This window comes from Equus caballus, chromosome 5, assembly GCF_041296265.1.
Source record: "Equus caballus isolate H_3958 breed thoroughbred chromosome 5, TB-T2T, whole genome shotgun sequence".
Taxonomy (NCBI): domain Eukaryota; kingdom Metazoa; phylum Chordata; class Mammalia; order Perissodactyla; family Equidae; genus Equus; species Equus caballus.
Window position 1 is genome coordinate 63,779,492 of NC_091688.1, and position 17,926 is coordinate 63,797,417.

Consider the following 17,926-nt stretch of genomic DNA (forward strand, 5'->3'; position numbering starts at 1 on the left):
CATGTGCCTCCCTTCCAGATGCTTCTGGGCCTGATGAGGGACAAAGGCAGGAAGGCAGGAAGAGCTGGGACACTGGGCATGAGACAGCAGCAGCCCTGCATCCATCACTGGGCCAGACTGTTGGAACGTGAATGGGAATTCCCACAACAACCTGGAGCTGAGAGTCAGAATTTGAGAATTATGTCCCAAGCTCTCCTTGCTTTCTTTCTAAACAAACTCTAAATGCTCACCATCTTTATCATTCCGAGTACATTTCTCCCAGTATATTCCAAGGCACCCAACATGACTGAGGGCACAACACTTCACAGCAGAGTACCAGGGCTGAGAGCGGTAGGTTTCAATCAGCCACACTAGCTGAATATCCAGAGAAGCACTAACAATCATGTCAGGGGTTCCAGGCTCTAATTAGCAACTTCCTCTTTTAATACAACTTTTATCCCCTCCTGTTGGGTGAGCCAACCTTGAGCTCTCTCCCTAGCCTGTCTCTATAGCAACAGAGCATAGGGAACTTTGGACTGGAAGTCAGATGTCCAGCCATTGGCTGTGTGAACTCTGCTAAATCATTTGATTCTTTGGGTCCCTATTTTCTCAAAGGTTAAGTGAAGAGTTTGGACTGTCCTTGGCTTCTAATATTTAGTATACACATCCTTCTTTAATCTCATAACTGTTATGGACTCCCTTTCCAACATAACAGAGGTTGTACTTTTACTGATTTAGTCAAGGGCCCCTTGAGAGTTCTTAAGTTGTTCTCTTAAGTCTCTCTTAGCTGAATTTGTCCATGACCCTAACATTGTCTGAACCTCAGATTACCCTATTTTTAGATTGCCTGTGTCATTCTCTCAAGTTCCTGGCCTCAACGAATCACCTCTCTCAGCTGGTAACACTGAACAGGAAAGCAAAAATTTTCCCTCACAAGAGAAGAAAGGTGAGACCTTTAGGGCCTATCAAGGGCAAAAGTGAACCAGAAAAGTTAATTTCTTGGGATGGGGAAATGGGGTATTAGCCCACTGCCCTCTGGGGATTTGCAGAGCCAAAGGAGTCCTAAAAGCAGGGAAACTCCCAGGACCAGAAAAGAAGTGTTTTAGCCCAATGCTCCCAGATTTCCCAGTAGACTGAGGTGAGGTGAGGTGAGGGGCTGCCTGGACAGCCAAGTCAGTGAAACCAGCACAAGCTGTGCTATTACATAGACCTAGGTTTGGATCCCAGGCCACGCACGAGAACGTGAGCTTATAAAGGCAACCCATCCAATCTCTCCAGGCCTCACTTACCTTCTTCTATAAAATGGACATAAAACCTACTTCATAAAGTTACCGTGAAACTTAAGTGGGAATAAATTAGCTAATATACATGAAATACCTAGACTATTACCTAGCACATCATAGGTGTTCAATAAATGTTAGTTTTATACCTCATTAACTTGTGACTGGCCCTTTGTCAGCTTGGGAAGAGAAAGTAAGGCATTATAAATTCATACCCTACACGTTTGCACTTTTTCCCTTCCGTTTTTTTACCGAAATGTCCTTTTAAAAAGTCCCAACCTTGCTTCAGCCGGATTAATGGGGAAATGTGATTTCCGACACCCAGGCAAGGGGCGGTAGAGGCTCAGCATCCGAAACAGCCATGCTGCGGAGGCCCCGGGCCAGAACCCGTCGGAACAGCTCTGGACTCCCCACCTGCCCGTAAAGCGCACATCACAGCTGGCGATCCCGTGATGGCCAGAGGCTGGGTCAGACCCTCGGGGCTCGTCCACCTCCTCCCGAGCCCCACCCCGCTCGATAACTTTACAGCAAGAATCCTACTCTCCCGGGGTAACCAGCGCCCCACTGCCCGGACGGTTGGCGCTCCTTCGGCCCTGACTGGCACTACTAACGGGCGCAGAGCCCAATTCCTGCCCCGCAGCACGCAGGCCACACTCCTGCCCCCGACTCGCCACGCGGTCTTTCCGCCCCGAACTCCAGTGACTTTAGAAGTCGCGCAGGCGCGTGGGCCTCCGTACGCGCGATGCGAGGGGCGCAGAGGGTGGGGGCGGGGCCAGGGCGCTCACGTTGGCCCCGCCTACCTACGTCGGGTATAAAGCCAACCGGTTCGGAGTCTCCCTCTGCTCTTCGAAGGTGTGGTGTCGGTGTGAGCATGTCGTGCGAGTCGTCTATGGTTCTGGGTTATTGGGATATTCGCGGGGTGAGTGCCGTCTCAACGACTGTGCCGCTCGGTCAGGGAGACGGACGCGGAGCCGCCGGGGGCTCGGTCCGCGGTCATCCAGAGAAGGGGCTCTACCCGGGAGCCACGCCTCCTTCGCCGCGTCGCGCCGGCGGAGCTCCCCGGCCGCGGAGGCCGACCCCGCCCCTGCCTCTGGGATCTGCGGCCCCGCGGAAAGGGTTGAGGACGGCGGGCCGGTCTCGGGGGATGCTTAACGAGCGCCCGGCAGGACGCACCGTCTCCGCGGCCCCGGCCTGGGGGACGTTGGCGGACGGGGGTTGGGGGCCGGCGGAAGCTGCGCAGGCGCTGACCTGGGCCTTTCTCTCCCAGCTGGCGCACGCCATCCGCATGCTCCTGGAGTACACGGATACATCCTATGAGGAGAAACGGTACACGTGCGGGGAAGGTAATGCGGCTCTGCGTCCCGGTGCGCCGGCGCACTAAACCGGGCAGGCCTTTCGACTGTCCCTTCTTGAGGCCTGAGGGTGGCATCACGCCAGAGTCAGGGGGGACTTCTGCCCCAGTCACCTGGAGGTTCTCTGCTGTGTCCTGTGTGGGCAGAGAGGCATCCTTTATCTGGAGCTGGAGATTCTCCCCCTGCCATAGCCCAACCCCGTGTTAACCCTTCACCAAATAGGCCCCAGAGAGTAGATGGTTGAGCTTTTGGGGTCCGGAAGTGTGAGATATTGGAACTAGGTTATTTCATTAGATCGTTCCCTTCTCCTCGGATTAAGGAGGTTGGGTTCCACTTCCTTCTCTCTCTTACAGCTCCTGACTATGATAGAAGCCAATGGCTGGATGCGAAATTCAAGTTAGACCTGGCCTTTCCTAACGTAGGTGGCTTAAGGAGAAGAGTGGGCAGAAGGGAAGGCCTTCAAGTCTATCCTTGCTTCTTTCTTCTGGGGTCTAGAAGGAGCTAGAATAGGTGCTCTTAACCTGGATGGAATAGATAGAATTCAGGACTTGAATTTGGAACTTGAACTTGGTTGGACAAAAAAATTACATTTTCGTTTCCACTAACCACTAACTGAAAGTTAACAGTTCCTTCTGTTGTGAATATAGGCAATAAGTGACGTTAGTTATTAGCCATGTCTGTGACTTTGTTACTAGTAGAAGTTGAGTATTTTCATATTATATTACGTGTGTTGTAGATATTGTAAATAAATATTATTTACAGTCATCATACTTTGAAATTATAGTTATTACATGTTAGTAAATGCGTTAATAGGCACATATTACTCTCTCATAATTTTTTAATGTTTTATAAATTGTGTAAATGTATGTAATTTGCTTTCTGCATTTAAACACCTTATTCTCAGAAAGGATCCATGGCATGCACATACACATACACACAGGTTAAGAACCCCTGTCTAGAATCAGGTGGGGACCTAATTCCTACCTTCTACTTATTTTCTTCTTTCTCCTAACTCAGCATCTTTTCTCTACTGTTTGCTTCCCTGTAAGTCTCGTTTTCCTCAGGAGAGAGAGTCAGGTGGTTCGTTTGACCTGTCCTTTTCCTTCTAGCTGCCCTACCTGATGGATGGGAAGAATAAGATCACCCAGAGCAATGCCATCTTGCGCTACATCGCTCGCAAGCACAATATGTGTGAGTGGGGTGGGGCTAGTGAGGGAGATCCGGCTGGTTGCTCACCTGGGAGTGGATAATGCCAAGAGTGCTTTCTTGTCATTTGGCCTACAGGTGGCGAGACTGAAGAAGAAAAGATTCGAGTGGACATCATGGAGAACCAAATTATGGATTTCCGCATGCAACTGACAAAACTCTGCTACAGCGCTGACCTTGTGAGTTTCCTTAGCAGGCAGGCATCAACAAAAAGGGGCATTTAGGAACCCAAGGGTTAATTCTGCTCCATTCTGCTCCTGCTACCTTCTCACCAACCCAGTCTGTCAGAATAGGAAATAGAACTCTTCTTTTCTGGGGGTTTGTTTGTCACATAACTCTGGTGTTGACCCCTCTTCCTTTCCAAACCCCTCCTTTCCATCCTGCCATCGCTCCCTGAAGGTAGTGAGAGGAAGGCACCTGGGGAAGGGGCCACTAAGTCTCTGTCACTGGCTGGTGCCCTGATTAGCTATAAGGATGACAGCTATTCTCACTCTCTCTCTTTTTCCCTCTCTCCCAGGAAAAACTGAAGCCTCAGTACTTGGAACAGCTACCTGGACAACTGAAACAATTCTCCTTGTTCCTGGGGAAATTCTCATGGTTTGCAGGGGAAAAGGTAGGAAGGAAGGAAAGGAACAGGATACTTTTCTATCTCTGCAGATGTTAATGAACTCCCCACACCTGACTATCTTATTGTCTGTCTAGCTCACCTTTGTGGATTTCCTCACCTATGATGTCTTAGATCAGAACCGTATGTTTGAGCCCAGGTGCCTGGATGAATTTCCAAATCTGAAGGCTTTCATGTGCCGTTTTGAGGTGATGCTCCCTGCACCTTTGCCTTAGAAAAACACTCACCGGCTCCCCTGAGCCCCAGGGGACCCCATTGTGGTAGATTCTTGCCCAACACTAGATTTTGCCTAAAGGGATCAATGGTCGGATACCTCTAAACCTTTAAGTCTTGGGAAAGGCCTGGGTTCTACACCATGAAGGCCCTGTCTACAAAAAGTGGGGAGCGGGAGCAGGCAGCATGTGAATGTCACTGTTTTGGAGTGGGTCTGTTGGACTGAGTTAGAGTCTTTGTAAGATTTGGTATGCTTTCCCTTCAGGCGTTGGAGAAAATAGCTGCCTACATGCAGTCTGACCGCTTCTTCAAGATGCCCATCAACAACAAGATGGCCCACTGGGGCAACAAGAGAATATGTTGAGCATGAGGCAGACTTGCTCTGCTTGTTTTGTTCCATCCCGTCCCTAAGGGCCCTGTACTCCGTCTTCTCTTTTCAATAAATAGCACTTAGCCTGCTGGTGTCTAGCTGGATTTCTTTTGGGTGTAGGGGCTGGAGGAGAAACAGTAAGGGTATGTGGAGAATTACCAAGATCTGAGTTCAATCACTGCAACATTGACATCCGCCCCCCCCAGCTGTGTTCAATGGCTAGAGGTTCTTGCAGAAGCCTTGTTGAGCGAGTACTAGAAATAAAGGTGAGCTCGCACAGTTGTAGAGAACAGGTGTATTAAATGGGACTAGAGCCCCTATAAACACCTGGTGAACATATCAAGTAAAACTGTGTGGTTCTGGGGACTTCACAGAACTGGAGTTCAGAAACGGACCCTTGTATGTGGTACTTTAGTGTGATGAAGATCGTATTTCACACTGGCGGGCTAACCAACAAATAGCATTGAACAATTACCAATTAAAAATAATAGAACCCTTCCTCATACCATTCACTAAAATTAATTCACCTGGAAGGTAAGGCCCAATGTTAAGTAGCAAGCTGTAAAAGTATTAATGAAAATGTAAAAATGTTTTTGATCATAGGGTAGGAAAAGATTCTCTAAATAAGACATAAAAATTGCAAATTGAACAGTACCAAATTCTAAAAGTTATCTGTGATAAGGCACAAATAAGCAAAATTAAATGACAGATGGGATAAAAACAAAGGCCTGGTGTAAAGACTATGTAAAGAACTACAATAAATGACTAACACAACTCAGTTTTAAAAAATTGATCAAAAAACCATGAATGAATAATTTACAGAAAGAGAAATATTGATGGCCAAAAAAGAATGTTAAAAAGATGTTTATAATCCAAGGAACTGCAAATTACACCATGAGAGACCATTATTCCACCTATCGGATGAACAAAAAGTAAGTTTATAAAGTGTCGGCAAGGCTTAGGAAGGTGATGTGCATTTCCTACGGGTGAACTTGTAAAGTGGTATAGCTACTTTGGAGGACAGTTTGTCAGTCTCTTCTGAAAGTCAAATCATATCCTGTGACCTAATAATTCCATCCTATTAATAACTCACCCATATACCTAAGGTATATACCAAGATTGTGGTATTGTTGGTAATGTTACCACACAAAGGGCACGATCTGCTCGCCACAAGATGAAAGCCACTCATCAAGAGGCAAGATGGTGGCAGAGAAAAGACATTTGGTTAAGCAGTGAGCTGGCAAATCAAAATGGGGGACTCGTGTCCTAAAGAACCATCTTAAGGAAGACACAGAATCTTGAAGCAGTTATATAGGCTAGTGGGTTATAGGACAGATGGTTAGGAATGTTGACCCTCTAGTGTTACAGACTGGGAGTGGACACACCAGGTCTTTCAGTTGTCATTGATGATGGCCATCAGCATAGACACTGTCCGGGCAGCATCACCTTCGTAAGGAACTCAAAAGGACAAAGTTACTGTCATCGCAGCTAGGAGGTATATACACAAGCAGGGGTCATGAAATGTACAGAGTAGGTAGACAGATCTCCTGGAGGGGGCAGATCCAGCAGGGTTAGTTAGTTAGAGGTCATTCAAAGTTACAATATGATTTCTACAATATGGCTTCCCTTATGTCAACCTTGTGTTGACCTGGTATTAGTAATAACAAATAAGTGGAAATTATGTAAATGCCTATCAATACAAGGAATACCATGAGACAATTTGAGATTCAACTGTATGAACTAACATGGAATGATCCCCAAGATACATTGCTGAATTTTTTACATTAGGTTGCAGATTAGTATGTTCAGTATGATATCTCTTATGTTTTAAAAAGGGAAATCATGCAGTAAGCATTTTCTGCAGATAGATTTATGTATGTGAATGCATAGAAAAAGTTCTGGAAGGACAAACCAAATGATATCAAGGCTTACTTCAGGCAAATCAGAGAAAGGCCCAGGCTCCAGAATGGAAGTAAAAGGAGACCCTAGAGATAGGCTAAGGACATTTTTCTTTTTTAACTAGGAGAATGTATTCATGTGTTACTGTGTAATAGAAGCTTGTTTTAAGAAAAGAAAGCAAACTTAAGGGAAACCGACTCCTGTGGAGATTGAATTGGCACCACTCTCCATTTGCAGAGCAAAGTCTTTGAGTAGTTTCCAGCCTAAGACAGTGACCTGAGGGCCAGATTGCTGCCCACTGTGGACCAGGAGCCAAGGATCCCTCTAGGGAGGGAGGGCCAGAGGGCCTGAATGTCTGGGATGCCCAGTGATGTTAGGAGGGCTGCCTCGGGAGGAATTAGTACAGATACGTGATACTAAGAAGACAGTTCAACAGCCACCTTTTGCCAGCCCTGGTAGCAGTAGTCAGGTATTCAGGCCAGTATCTTCAGTATGGGGAGCCTGTGGCCAGAAGAGGTGTAAAGCTGAGAGTTCCTCTGCAACCTGGTAACTATGGACATGAATTTCCATAGTGTGAGTGAGTGAAGTGTGCCCTAAGAGAAGGCCTTGTGGATCTAAGGGAGGCCAGAGAAGCTGAGGATGCCTGTCTGACTAGATAGAGGCTATGACCAGAACTCAGAAAGGGAATGTATTATTTATTGCTGTGTGACAATACTACCACCAATTTAGCAGCTTAAAACAATACACATTGTCTCAGATTGTCTGTGGGTTAGGAGTCTGGGTACAGCTTTACAGGGCTCTCCACTTCAGGGTCTCATCTGAAAGCTGTTGTCAGTGTGTCAGCCAGGGCTATGATCTCATCTCAAGGCTCAACTGGAAAAGGATCTGCTTTCGAGTTCATGTAATTGTTGATAAAATTCAGTTCTTTATGACCTATTGGCCAGAGGGCTTCAGGTTCTTGCTGGCTGTCAGCCGGAGGCCACTCTTGGCTCCTTGCTTCATCAAACCCAGTAAGGGGGAGAGTCTCCTGGAAAGAGAGACACTATAGTCCTATGTAATGTAACCATGGAAACAATATCCCATCACCTTTGCTGTATTCCATTAGAAGCAAATCACAGGACCTGCCCACACTCAAGAAGACAGGATTTCACAAGGGCATGAGGACCACAGGTGGGATTATGGGGGCCATCTTAGAGTCTGTTCACCACAGGGAAGAGGGCATGGAAACAAGAAATTGGCCCTTCAGTCCTCTGAGAAAAGAATCCCGGGAAAGACAGATGACAGAAGAGAACAACATGGCAATTGGAAAGGAGAAGTTTAAAAAGCATAGGTCTGTATTGCACACGAATTCCAGAGAGAAAGACTACAGGCAAATCATATGTTCCAACTTTTCTAGTTACTATGTTTGTTAGTAAAAATCCACTTAACAGTTTTCGAAAACCAAGGACCTTACTGGCCCAGAAAGCAGGGAAGGCCACTGAGAGGAACAGATCCATTCACAGAACCACAGATGTGGTTTCCCCAGGCTCTAAACCCTCCCCAACTCTAATTCAGACATAGGCCAAGAAGAGAAGGCTGTCACAATGGTTCCTTCAAGCAAGGAGGGGAAGTGCATGTCCTGTCATCCCAGAGGCAGAGGCCACAGAAATGTTGAGAAATTAGTATACCAGTGATGGGTTTGTGCAAGTAGCATCAATAACAGCTTTTCCAGAAAACAAACTTGCGATAGGTACATTAAATTTGGTGGAGCACTTCCTCAAAATGTATAAGGGAAACTCGTTGTACTCATTGTTGAAGGTTAGGCAACCTAATTAAGGCATTTCCAGTTCCGAAGGAAATGTATTAAGTGATTCAAGAAAAATTCATTGTAGAGTTATTTCATTGAGAGAAAGGGTGGAGTAGGGGGCACTGATGTGTATGGACATGGATCCCCCTTTAAAGCAAGCTTAAGGGCTTATGAGAACACCAGGACTTCCAACAGAAAGCGCACATTCCTTCTCCTTCAGCTCCAAGACTAGATGGAGTAATGAGCTCCAATAAAAAGAAATTTAGAGAATTCAGAGAGTTGGCAGGGGAGAGGGAAGGAATTGACCTGTAGTGAGTGATTTGTCTAATGTGCAAATTTGCTCAGGGCACTCCCCTGCTTAAATACACTTGACGGCTTCTTAGGCCTCCAGAAAAAGGCAATCTCCACCAGTTTACAAGATCCTCCATAATCTGTCTTCTGCTTTCGTGATCTGGCTTTCTCCTTGCTAGGGCCAAACTGGAATGAAACATTTCTGAAGACCAACAAAGATGGGCTCTTAGTGTTCTTTGGGGATTTTCTGTGGAAATAATTATAGGTGACTGATTCGTAGCATTTAAATCCAGAAGAAAAGATTCACTGGATGTGTGTATACTTGATTTTCAAATGAACAGCTGCTGCTGTGTGGCCCCACATGGAGAAGAGGGCCAACCTAAGGTGATTAGAAGGGAGTGTTTTCAATGGTGCAGAGGGATGGGAACAGAACAAACAGGATAGGATAATCTTCCTATTGTGTTAGAAGTTTGAAGGAAACTGAGAATAGCTCTCTATTTTAGCTTCTATGGTGTAATGTTTCCAATTGTATTAACAGATTTTTTTATTTGGAGGAAGATTAGCCCTGAGCTAACATCTGTACCCATCTTCCTCTATTTTACATGCGGAACACCTGCCACAGCATGGCTTGACAGGCAGTGTGTAGGTCCGCACCCGAGTTCTGAACTGGTGAAGCCCGGGCCGCTGAAGCAGAGAGCACGAACTTAACCACTACGCCACTGGGCTGGCTTCAACAGATATTTTTTTGAACACTGACTGAAACCGTATCTGCTTTCTTCCAAAATTATGTTTCAAATGGGAAAAGAACTGGAAGAAGGTAGGAACTGCAGGGCGGCTGTTGGGTCTTCTGGACAGGACTAGCCTTATGGGGGTAAATGTATGTTTAGTTCTAGTAGATATCACTGGTATTTCAAAGTGGTTGTCCCACCAACAATGAATGACAGTGCCAGATACTCCACAAATTCAAGAACAATTGTCAGTCCTTTTCATTTAGCCTATGTGGGTATGTAATAGGATCTATGTGTATAACTCCCCCAATATCTAATGATGTTGAGGACCTTTTCATATGCTTATTGCCCACCTGGATATTCTCTTTGGGGAAATAACTGTTCAAGACTTGGCCCTTTTTTCATGGGATCTGTGTTTGGATAAATTATTTTTGCATAAGAGTCCTTTAGTGATTTCAGTATTTTCTCCCAGTTGAGCCTTGCCTGAATACTAGACCCACAAGTCAGCAACTATTTATGGTGGCATGGTTTGGGAACTCCTCAGCTACTAGAATCTTCCTCTTAAGCAGCTAACTCTACAGTGTGATTTAAAATTACTTCCAGAGGATGCAATGCAGATGGAGGAATGGTGACTATTCAATGGCCTGAAGGAAACCTATGCTTAGAAATGTTCCTGGGAGGGTATGAAGTGGGAAAACATCAGCCCTTAAGTCCCCATGTAGACTCTGGACTTGCAATGGCAAGAAGAACCTAAAAGTTCCTTAAGTTTAAAAAAAAAAGGTCATCTATAAAGAGATCGAGTCAGACTGGCATCACCCTTCTCATCAGCAATGGTGAACTCTAGAAGCTGTCAGTAATTCCATCACATGTCTGAAGGTCCACGTCCTAGAAGTCTAGATGCAGCCAAAGTATTAGTTCAGTGTACACTAGGTGAGACATTTTCAAACATGCAAGGACTAAAGACATTTAAATCACAGGTACCTAGGAAAATGGAGTAACCAAGAAACAAGGTCCCAATGACAGCTGTGAAGCAAGCCTAGGGAAGGCGCTTGAAGGTATCTGAGAAAAGAGTAGAGATACGATCCTAGAGACCTTACACAAGTGATGAAGCCAGACGATGGAGAAGGGAAAGGAATCCTGGTTCTCTCCACTGGGAATTCCCACCGCCTCTGGGCCCACCTCACTAAGACACACAGCTCTGCACAGCCATGAGCCCTCAATAATGGAGGATGGACGAAGGAGAGATCCAGGCCCAGAGGGAGGCCTCCCTTCCACAGATAGCCCAATGAGGCTTCCTGTGTATGGGTGTCAGAAACAGGAACGAGGAGTCTCAGAACACCTTCCAACCACACAGGATGCCCATGGACTCAGCCACTGCCAGCATCACCACTCAGACCGTCAGAAGCAGCAGGGCCAGCTGGAGACTTCAGGTGGCCAGGAGAGAATAAGACAAGACACAGCAGGTGTGATTAAGCCTTTACTGGGGACCAGGCATGGCTGGACAGGGACAAGCTGGGGGAGCAAGGCCAGGACACCAAGCCAATACTGGCGTTCAGAACAGTGCCGGGCAGGGCTGAGCTCTACAGACCAGGGGTCTGCTTGGGGACCTCAAACAGAGCAACCACTGAAGGGAGGACAGTCTGGTTGACTTTAGTTCATGAAGGATAATGCTGGGGGGACTTTGCTGAAGAAATGTAGGGAACTGAAGCTCTCAATGGCCTGGTTGGATGCGGGATAGGGGTAGGGAAAGAAGCCAAATGAAAGACCTGAGTGGGGGTGAAGGGAAAGAAAAGAGGGACTAAAGAACAAGAGGGGTGACTCTGTGAGTGAAGGATGGTCCAGTTGTTCTCCAGGGTCCCAGGGCAGCAATCAGAGCACTGGCTCCTCGTTCCCATCTCCTGGCCATACACAGTTTTACTTGTTGCCCCACACAGCAATCTTTAGAAACAGAGGCTTTGGGAGGAAGCGGCTGGTCTTCATGTAGGCAGAGATCTTCTTCAGGCCCTGAGGGTGGGGAAAAAGAAGGTCAGATCCCAGGGACTGCTGCCCCACGGGGCTCAGGCACAGCCGCTCCAGGCACAGTGAATGCAGGACCCTGGTAAAGCCCTTCCTTGGGGGCTTAAGTGTTGGAGCATTACACAGTCTTTCTGGGGTCCCCAGCTCTGGAAGGTCAACTCATCCAATTTCCTGGAACTAACGTGCCCTCTCAATAGTTGACACCACTGCCGGAGACTCTGCACTGCCAGGAGCTGCATAGCCACCAGGGATACAATATAACTACAGAATCTCCATACAACTACCTACAGGATACAATCTACTCTCACCACGTATCACGAGGGAAACTGAGGCACACACAGGGGAAGCACCTTCCTCATGCTCACACAGCCAGTAAGCGGGAGGGCTGGAAGGCAGCCTGCCTCTCCCTCCAGTTCTCTGCCCTTTCTGCCACGCTCCCCTCCTCTCCTCCACACAGGAGGCCCTGTCCTCCCTGTCTGCACAAACTTTCCCCTTTTGCAGAGGGAGGTGCCTGGCTTCCCAGGCTTTGCTCACAGAGGGACCCCTAGCAGAACAAAGGAGCTCAGAATGTGCCTGTGCAGCTTAGAAGAGGCCACATCTCACCCAATGACTCAGCAAAACCTCAGTGAAAGCTGATAGGAGGATGTGGAGCAGTGAAGCCAGGCCAGACTCTAATCATTCCTCTTAAAGGAGAAAGTCCATTTGCTGGCCTCTTATCTGGGCCCAATCTCACTGGACCCCAGCCTACGTCATCCCAGTCCTGCTGCAGCCAACTAGGCAATATGACACGTACGTGTCTTTGGGCACCATCGTCTCACATAGACAGTGTCCAGTAAGTTCTAAAGGATCCAAAGATGCTGGCACTGTCTGTACCCAATGGGCAAGGCCACACAAGCTGCAGGCTGCAGCCTCCGCTGTCCTCCATCCCTCCCTGTCAATCATTCATCCCAGCAATTGCCAAATCCCCAAGGCCCGGCAGCCTGGACCAGAACCAGAGCTGATGAGAACTAGCTGATGAAGCAGATTTCACTATGGGGAATGGGGAAGGAGAACAGATTGTGGGCTGAGAAACCTGTTGCACTAATGCCTCAAATTCGCAAATCTGTAATTAAGCAGACGTGCTGCTCTCCAATGAGTGGACTAATCATGACTCCAATAAGTGGACCCATGATGAGCTGTGAGGGGGGTCCTGGCTGTGCTCCTCCAGCAGCCAGCTGGTCCCGCATGTTCCACACAGCCTCGTTCCTGTAGTTCTCCAAGTGCACTGAGCCCCAGGAGGCTGAGCTCCAGGCCTGGGTCACCTTTGCAGCCCCACTGTGCCTGACACAGTGCCTCATACACAGGAGAAGATCTGATCAGTGAAGGTGATCTAACACAAACGTACTACCCCATCGCTGAGGCAGAATCTTGGGTAAGTAGTTGGAAGAAGGAAAAGGAGATGGGGGGAAGGTAGTGCCCCAAACAGAAGACAACAAGATAAACTCCTTCCATAGGGGCACCCACACGTGGACTCAAATCCAAGGGCCAACTACAGCCTTGGAATCTCAGAACTACCCACAACAAGGATCTGATACCTGCCAAGCTTTCTGCAGATCAAGAGTAAATACCGTCTGTGTCTCTGGTGCTTCATATCAAGCCTACTGTGTCTCAACTTCACTAATGCCAGCTACAGACAGACCCCTGAACGCGCTCCTTCATCCACGTTGTCCTCAGCTGTGTCACCGAGGCTGGGAAAGGACCTGGGCCTTCACTCTTTGGCACAGGAAAGCGAGAGCCACTGACTGCTGCCCATGGAAGCCAGACACTGACAAGGAGCCCAGCACAGCCTGTCCTGCCTCAGTGACCTTGAGCAAATTACTTATCCTTTCCAAGCCTCAGTTTCGCTGTCTGTAACATTCCAGCAGGAATGTGAAAAGGTTACATAGGACCCATTGTATGGAAAATCGTGACCACAGATCCTGACATAATGCAAGTCCTCAATTAATGATAGTTACCTTCATTTTGGCTCCAGGACTAGGAAAGCATCAAGGAGAAAAGGAAAGACAAGAGATGTAAATAGAAGGAGGATTAGAGGAATCACCTCAAAGCGGGCTATGAAGTCCTTCAGGTTTGGGAACGCATCCAGGCACTTGGGCTCAAACATACGAAGTCGATCAAGGAGGTCATAAGCAAGGAAATCCACAAAGGTGATCTGCAGACAGGCGAAGGAAATGGGTACCAAACTCTGGGAAGAATGACAACTCCCCATCCACAGCCTTCCTCCTTACCTTGTCCCCTGCAAACCAAGGCCTCTTCCCTAGAAACTGTGAGAAGAGCTTCACTGTTTCAGGAAGCGCCTCCAAGTACTCAGGCTTCAGTTTCTCCTGAGGCACAAAACAGCTGTCACCACCCTCAGACACAGACGCCCTCGGCAGGGGGACAGGCCTCCCTAGGGCTGCATATGATCCCCAGCTTCCATGGGTGAGCAGCCATGTGCCCTGTGATGAGAGCTGGGTTGGTTCCCAGACTATGATTTAACCTACCGTGTGGTCATTAGACTCCTGCTGGGGACCACCTCCCATCTGTGGGAGGCAATGGGAAGGCAGAAATCAATGCCACACTGTCCCTGCAGCTGTCACCACTCATCTCCAACCACCCTCCATGGGACAACCCAGGAGTGCTGTGAGAACCTGGCAGGGCTCTGGACTCATGTCGAGCAGAATCAAAGATGCAAAGAACTAAAATCACTCAGGGAAAGAAGTCTTAAGGTCTAGCAGGTGGGTGACATAAAAATAGACACTTGAGCTGATTCCAGACAAATGAGGAGAATTTGAGAGGCTGGATGGAAGGAGGGAGAGGTTCAAAGGCCCTGTGGCTGACCCTGAACTGCCTACTGGGCTAATGTGCTGATGTCTGAGGGTGTTAAGGAGATAGCGCTGGGCTAACAAGGAAACACACTGTCAAGGAACTAATTTCCCCTCTAGAGATTCTGGACTCTATCCTAAGATTGGTGGGAACTGACAGTTTTCATTTAATGAAATTTGAGGTTATGAGGGTCACTCTACTGGCAGCATAGGGACCAGGTTGGTAGATCAGCAGCTCCAAGGATTTCAATTGGCAAATAGAACTAGTATACACACGACACAGGAGTCTTCCCTCCTTATCAAAAGCTTGCCCAAACCAGCCCACTGGGATGGGACTCACAAAATCAGGGTTGTAGCAGAGCCTGGCCAGGGCCATGCGGGTGTCCATAATCTCATTCTCCAAAATGTCCACACGAATCTTCTCCTCTTCTGTCTCCCCACCTATGGCCACACAACACAGACCCTCCCTCAACATCCCATCCCAGCCAAGCCCAGGGCATGGCCACTGGTCCCCTGCATCACACCCCCAGCCCACTCACACAGGTTGTGCTTGCGAGCAATGTAGCGAAGGATGGCGTTGCTCTGGGTGATCTTGTGGGCCCCATCAATTAGGTAGGGCAGCTGGAAGGACAACAGTCACAGGTCGCTTGGGCCACCAGGCCCCCCTGCTCCCCCTCCCTTGAGCAAGGGTGACATGAAACCTGCACCCACAGCGCCTGGGCCCTGGTAAGCACTAAATAATTATATTGTAAAATGAATGATGAGCTGGGACATAGAGCATCATGGGAAAGCAGTGAAGAGAACCAGGGAGCTCAGAGGCCGAGCAGAAGGCACTGGGTCCTGAGACCTGGAAGCTGGGACAGGAGACGGAGAAGAGGACCTCTCACTCGCCCCCACAGCACCCCCATACCCCGCACCTACATTGGGGAAGTCCAGGCCCAGCTTGAATTTCTCACTCAGCCACTGGCTTCTGTCGTAGTCGGGAGCTGTGGTGGAGAAGATGAGTGACACAAACATCCCCAGAGTCCAACCCACGTTCCTGGGGGGACTTTCAGGGGATCTGGAATCTGACCCACTAAGTCTCACAGTTCAGGTTGGGGGGAAAGAACACTAATGAGGCTCTGGAACCCACATGAGTGAGGCTCACACAGGGTTAGGCAACCCTAAGGGCAACCCATCCCAGATACCGAGACAGGGGTTCCAGCAATCCCCTCCCTTGTCCTGCCTTGGAAGGAGAGCTGCACCCGCAAAGGGGAGGGGAAGGGGCTGGGCCTGCTCCAGCTGCGGAGGGCAGCAGAGGTGAGTACCAGGTAGTCAGGGCACGGGGGTCTGGTACCAAGGCAGCAGGAGTTGGGTAGAAGTGGGGGCCCCACGCGATTGCCCTACCGTCCCCCATCGTGTACTTCTTTTCCTCATAGTTTGAGTCTGTGTACTCCAGGAGCAGGCGGATGGCATGAGCCAGCTGGGACAGAAGGCCGGGGCCAAGGTAAGAGATTGAGAGGCCTGACTGCCGCCTTTCCCTCCAGGTAACCTCCCACATACCCCTCAGACACCCAGGCACGCGCCCACCTGAAAGGACACGCGGCAGCACGGGACTGGGATCCAGCAAGCCCAGAAGACCAACCTTCTGCCAGAACCGGTTCGAGCTGCGTAGCGTTTCCCCGCCCGCCCACCTCCATCCCACCCGCCTGGGGGACCCCTCACTCACCCCGCGGATGTCCCAGTAACCCAAGGTCATGGCCATCGTGCTGGTGTTTGCGCTCTGAGTGGAGAGGCCTCAGCAGAGCTGGGACGAGATTTATTTTCCGACCCGGGTGGTGCGAGGCGAGGCCTGCTGCGCGCACCGCCCTCCCGGCCCCGCCCCCGCCGCGCCCTCGAGACTTGGCGACGCCGCCGGAGGCAAGCCCTGTCCCAAGGCAGGCGGAGCTAAGATCCTGCTCAGCTACACTTGCGGGGACTCTGGCCTAGGTCTGCTCGCCAGGACATCCAAAGACCGCCTGGCTCGGGCTCCTCTGGTTTCCCCGCCCCATTCGGAGCTCTGCCAGGAGCAACGGAGTTGGCAGTGCGCTTGGGAGACCAGCCTGAACCCTAAACAGAACCAAGCTCTCTGCCTTCCTTCCCCTCTGGGCATCTCTCTGCTTTGGCTCTGGGTTGCTGAGTTCCCAGTTCCCGGGGCTCCAGGAGGCTCAGATGCCAGGTTAAGGCCAAAAAGCAGTGCCTGGGAAATGGCGGGTTTAACTCAGCACCTGTCACAGAAACAGCAGGACTCAGAACAGTCCGAAATCTCCTCCCAGTCCTTGTAATCCGTGACAGCCACGTGTCTTACAGAAGTACTATCAGTGGGATGGGAAGGACCACCCAGGGCACCGGGCAGAGAAAAGCAACCATGGTCTCAGGGTTTTCCTTTCAAGGACTTTAGAAGATCAGCCCTTCAGTTTGGGACTAAGAATAAGTGTCGACTGAAATAAAGAGTCTAGGTGGTATCAGTGAAGGAGTTTTTTCAATAATCAGCGTGAAGAGTTCTAACTCCAGGACAGCAGTTCAACAGAGCGCTCTGAGGGGACGTCTCTGAGGTGTGGGAGTATGAGTGTGGCTTATATCTCTTCAGAAAACAGTGTATGTGTAGGTAAGAGGGGAAAAAAACTGACAACTCAGTTTCAAATAAAGGGATAGAGTACATCTGGGCTTTTCTCTAAATAGTCCCTTGAAGGTAACATAAACAAGAATTTCTTGGTTATACTTCAAACAAGTTCAGAGATGCTGACGTTATCTGTGTGGAGGGAGACAAGGACCAGGGTCATTAATTAGTCCCTCAATCTCTAAGAAAAGCAGGTGGGAAATGTGAGCGCCAGGTACCCCGTTATCTTTTCGTGCTGTGGGTTGGTCCACTGGCATCTTGAGTCATGAGGTGGGGGGTTGCAAAGTCACTTTGACACAGGCTGAAGATGGCCTCTGTGGCTGCTTCACAGCGCAGCATGGAATTTATTGTACTGACTTATACCCATCAGGCTGCTTGCTAGACTTCCCTGTTAGACCAGGGAGAGGGGTCCCAAGAATCTGCCCACATAACCATCAAATATATATCAGTCAACTAGCTTTATGGGGTAACCTGTGAATCTAAACCAGAACCAGTCCCAGCAAAGAGGCAGGGTTTCTAGGTGCAAACCGAGATGTCCTGGCAGCCTGCTAGATGTCCCTCCCATTGACAGGAACAGTGACCTGGGGTAGACCACCGGTAGCATGGCGGACTCCCCACAGGACCACAGTCAGGGTGGGCCCTGTGGATCCTTCGCTGTCCAGAGCCACAGAGTCACCGCTTTGAGCCCTGACATTGCTTT

General features: G+C 49.0%; 2 protein-coding genes across 11 annotated transcripts; one reads left to right on the forward strand and one right to left on the reverse strand.

Annotated features, from left to right (window-relative positions):
- Nucleotides 1–1,940: 1,940 nt before the first annotated feature.
- Nucleotides 1,941–5,113, forward strand: GSTM3 (glutathione S-transferase mu 3). The gene is made up of 8 exons (XM_005610360.4): nt 1,941–2,178; nt 2,527–2,602; nt 2,965–3,029; nt 3,721–3,802; nt 3,896–3,996; nt 4,335–4,430; nt 4,520–4,630; nt 4,921–5,113. The coding sequence occupies exons 1-8, from the start codon at nt 2,002–2,004 to the stop codon at nt 5,017–5,019; spliced, it is 807 nt and encodes a 268-aa protein (XP_005610417.2). The 5' UTR covers nt 1,941–2,001; the 3' UTR covers nt 5,020–5,113.
- Nucleotides 5,114–11,193: 6,080 nt separating this feature from the next.
- On the reverse strand, nt 11,194–16,678 carry LOC100058329 (glutathione S-transferase Mu 1). Of its 10 annotated transcripts, none has more exons than XM_005610361.4 (9): nt 16,297–16,625; nt 15,975–16,050; nt 15,510–15,574; nt 15,128–15,209; nt 14,929–15,029; nt 14,268–14,306; nt 14,013–14,108; nt 13,826–13,936; nt 11,194–11,733 (listed from the first exon to the last, which is right to left on the reverse strand). In XM_005610361.4, the coding sequence occupies exons 1-9, from the start codon at nt 16,330–16,332 to the stop codon at nt 11,644–11,646; spliced, it is 696 nt and encodes a 231-aa protein (XP_005610418.2). In that variant the 5' UTR covers nt 16,333–16,625; the 3' UTR covers nt 11,194–11,643. The 10 variants fall into 10 exon arrangements, with proteins under 10 accessions (XP_005610418.2, XP_070124662.1, XP_001495425.2 ...); XM_070268561.1 differs by having other exon boundaries at nt 13,740–13,936; nt 16,297–16,616; XM_001495375.7 differs by lacking the exon at nt 14,268–14,306 and having other exon boundaries at nt 16,297–16,678.
- Nucleotides 16,679–17,926: the final 1,248 nt, after the last annotated feature.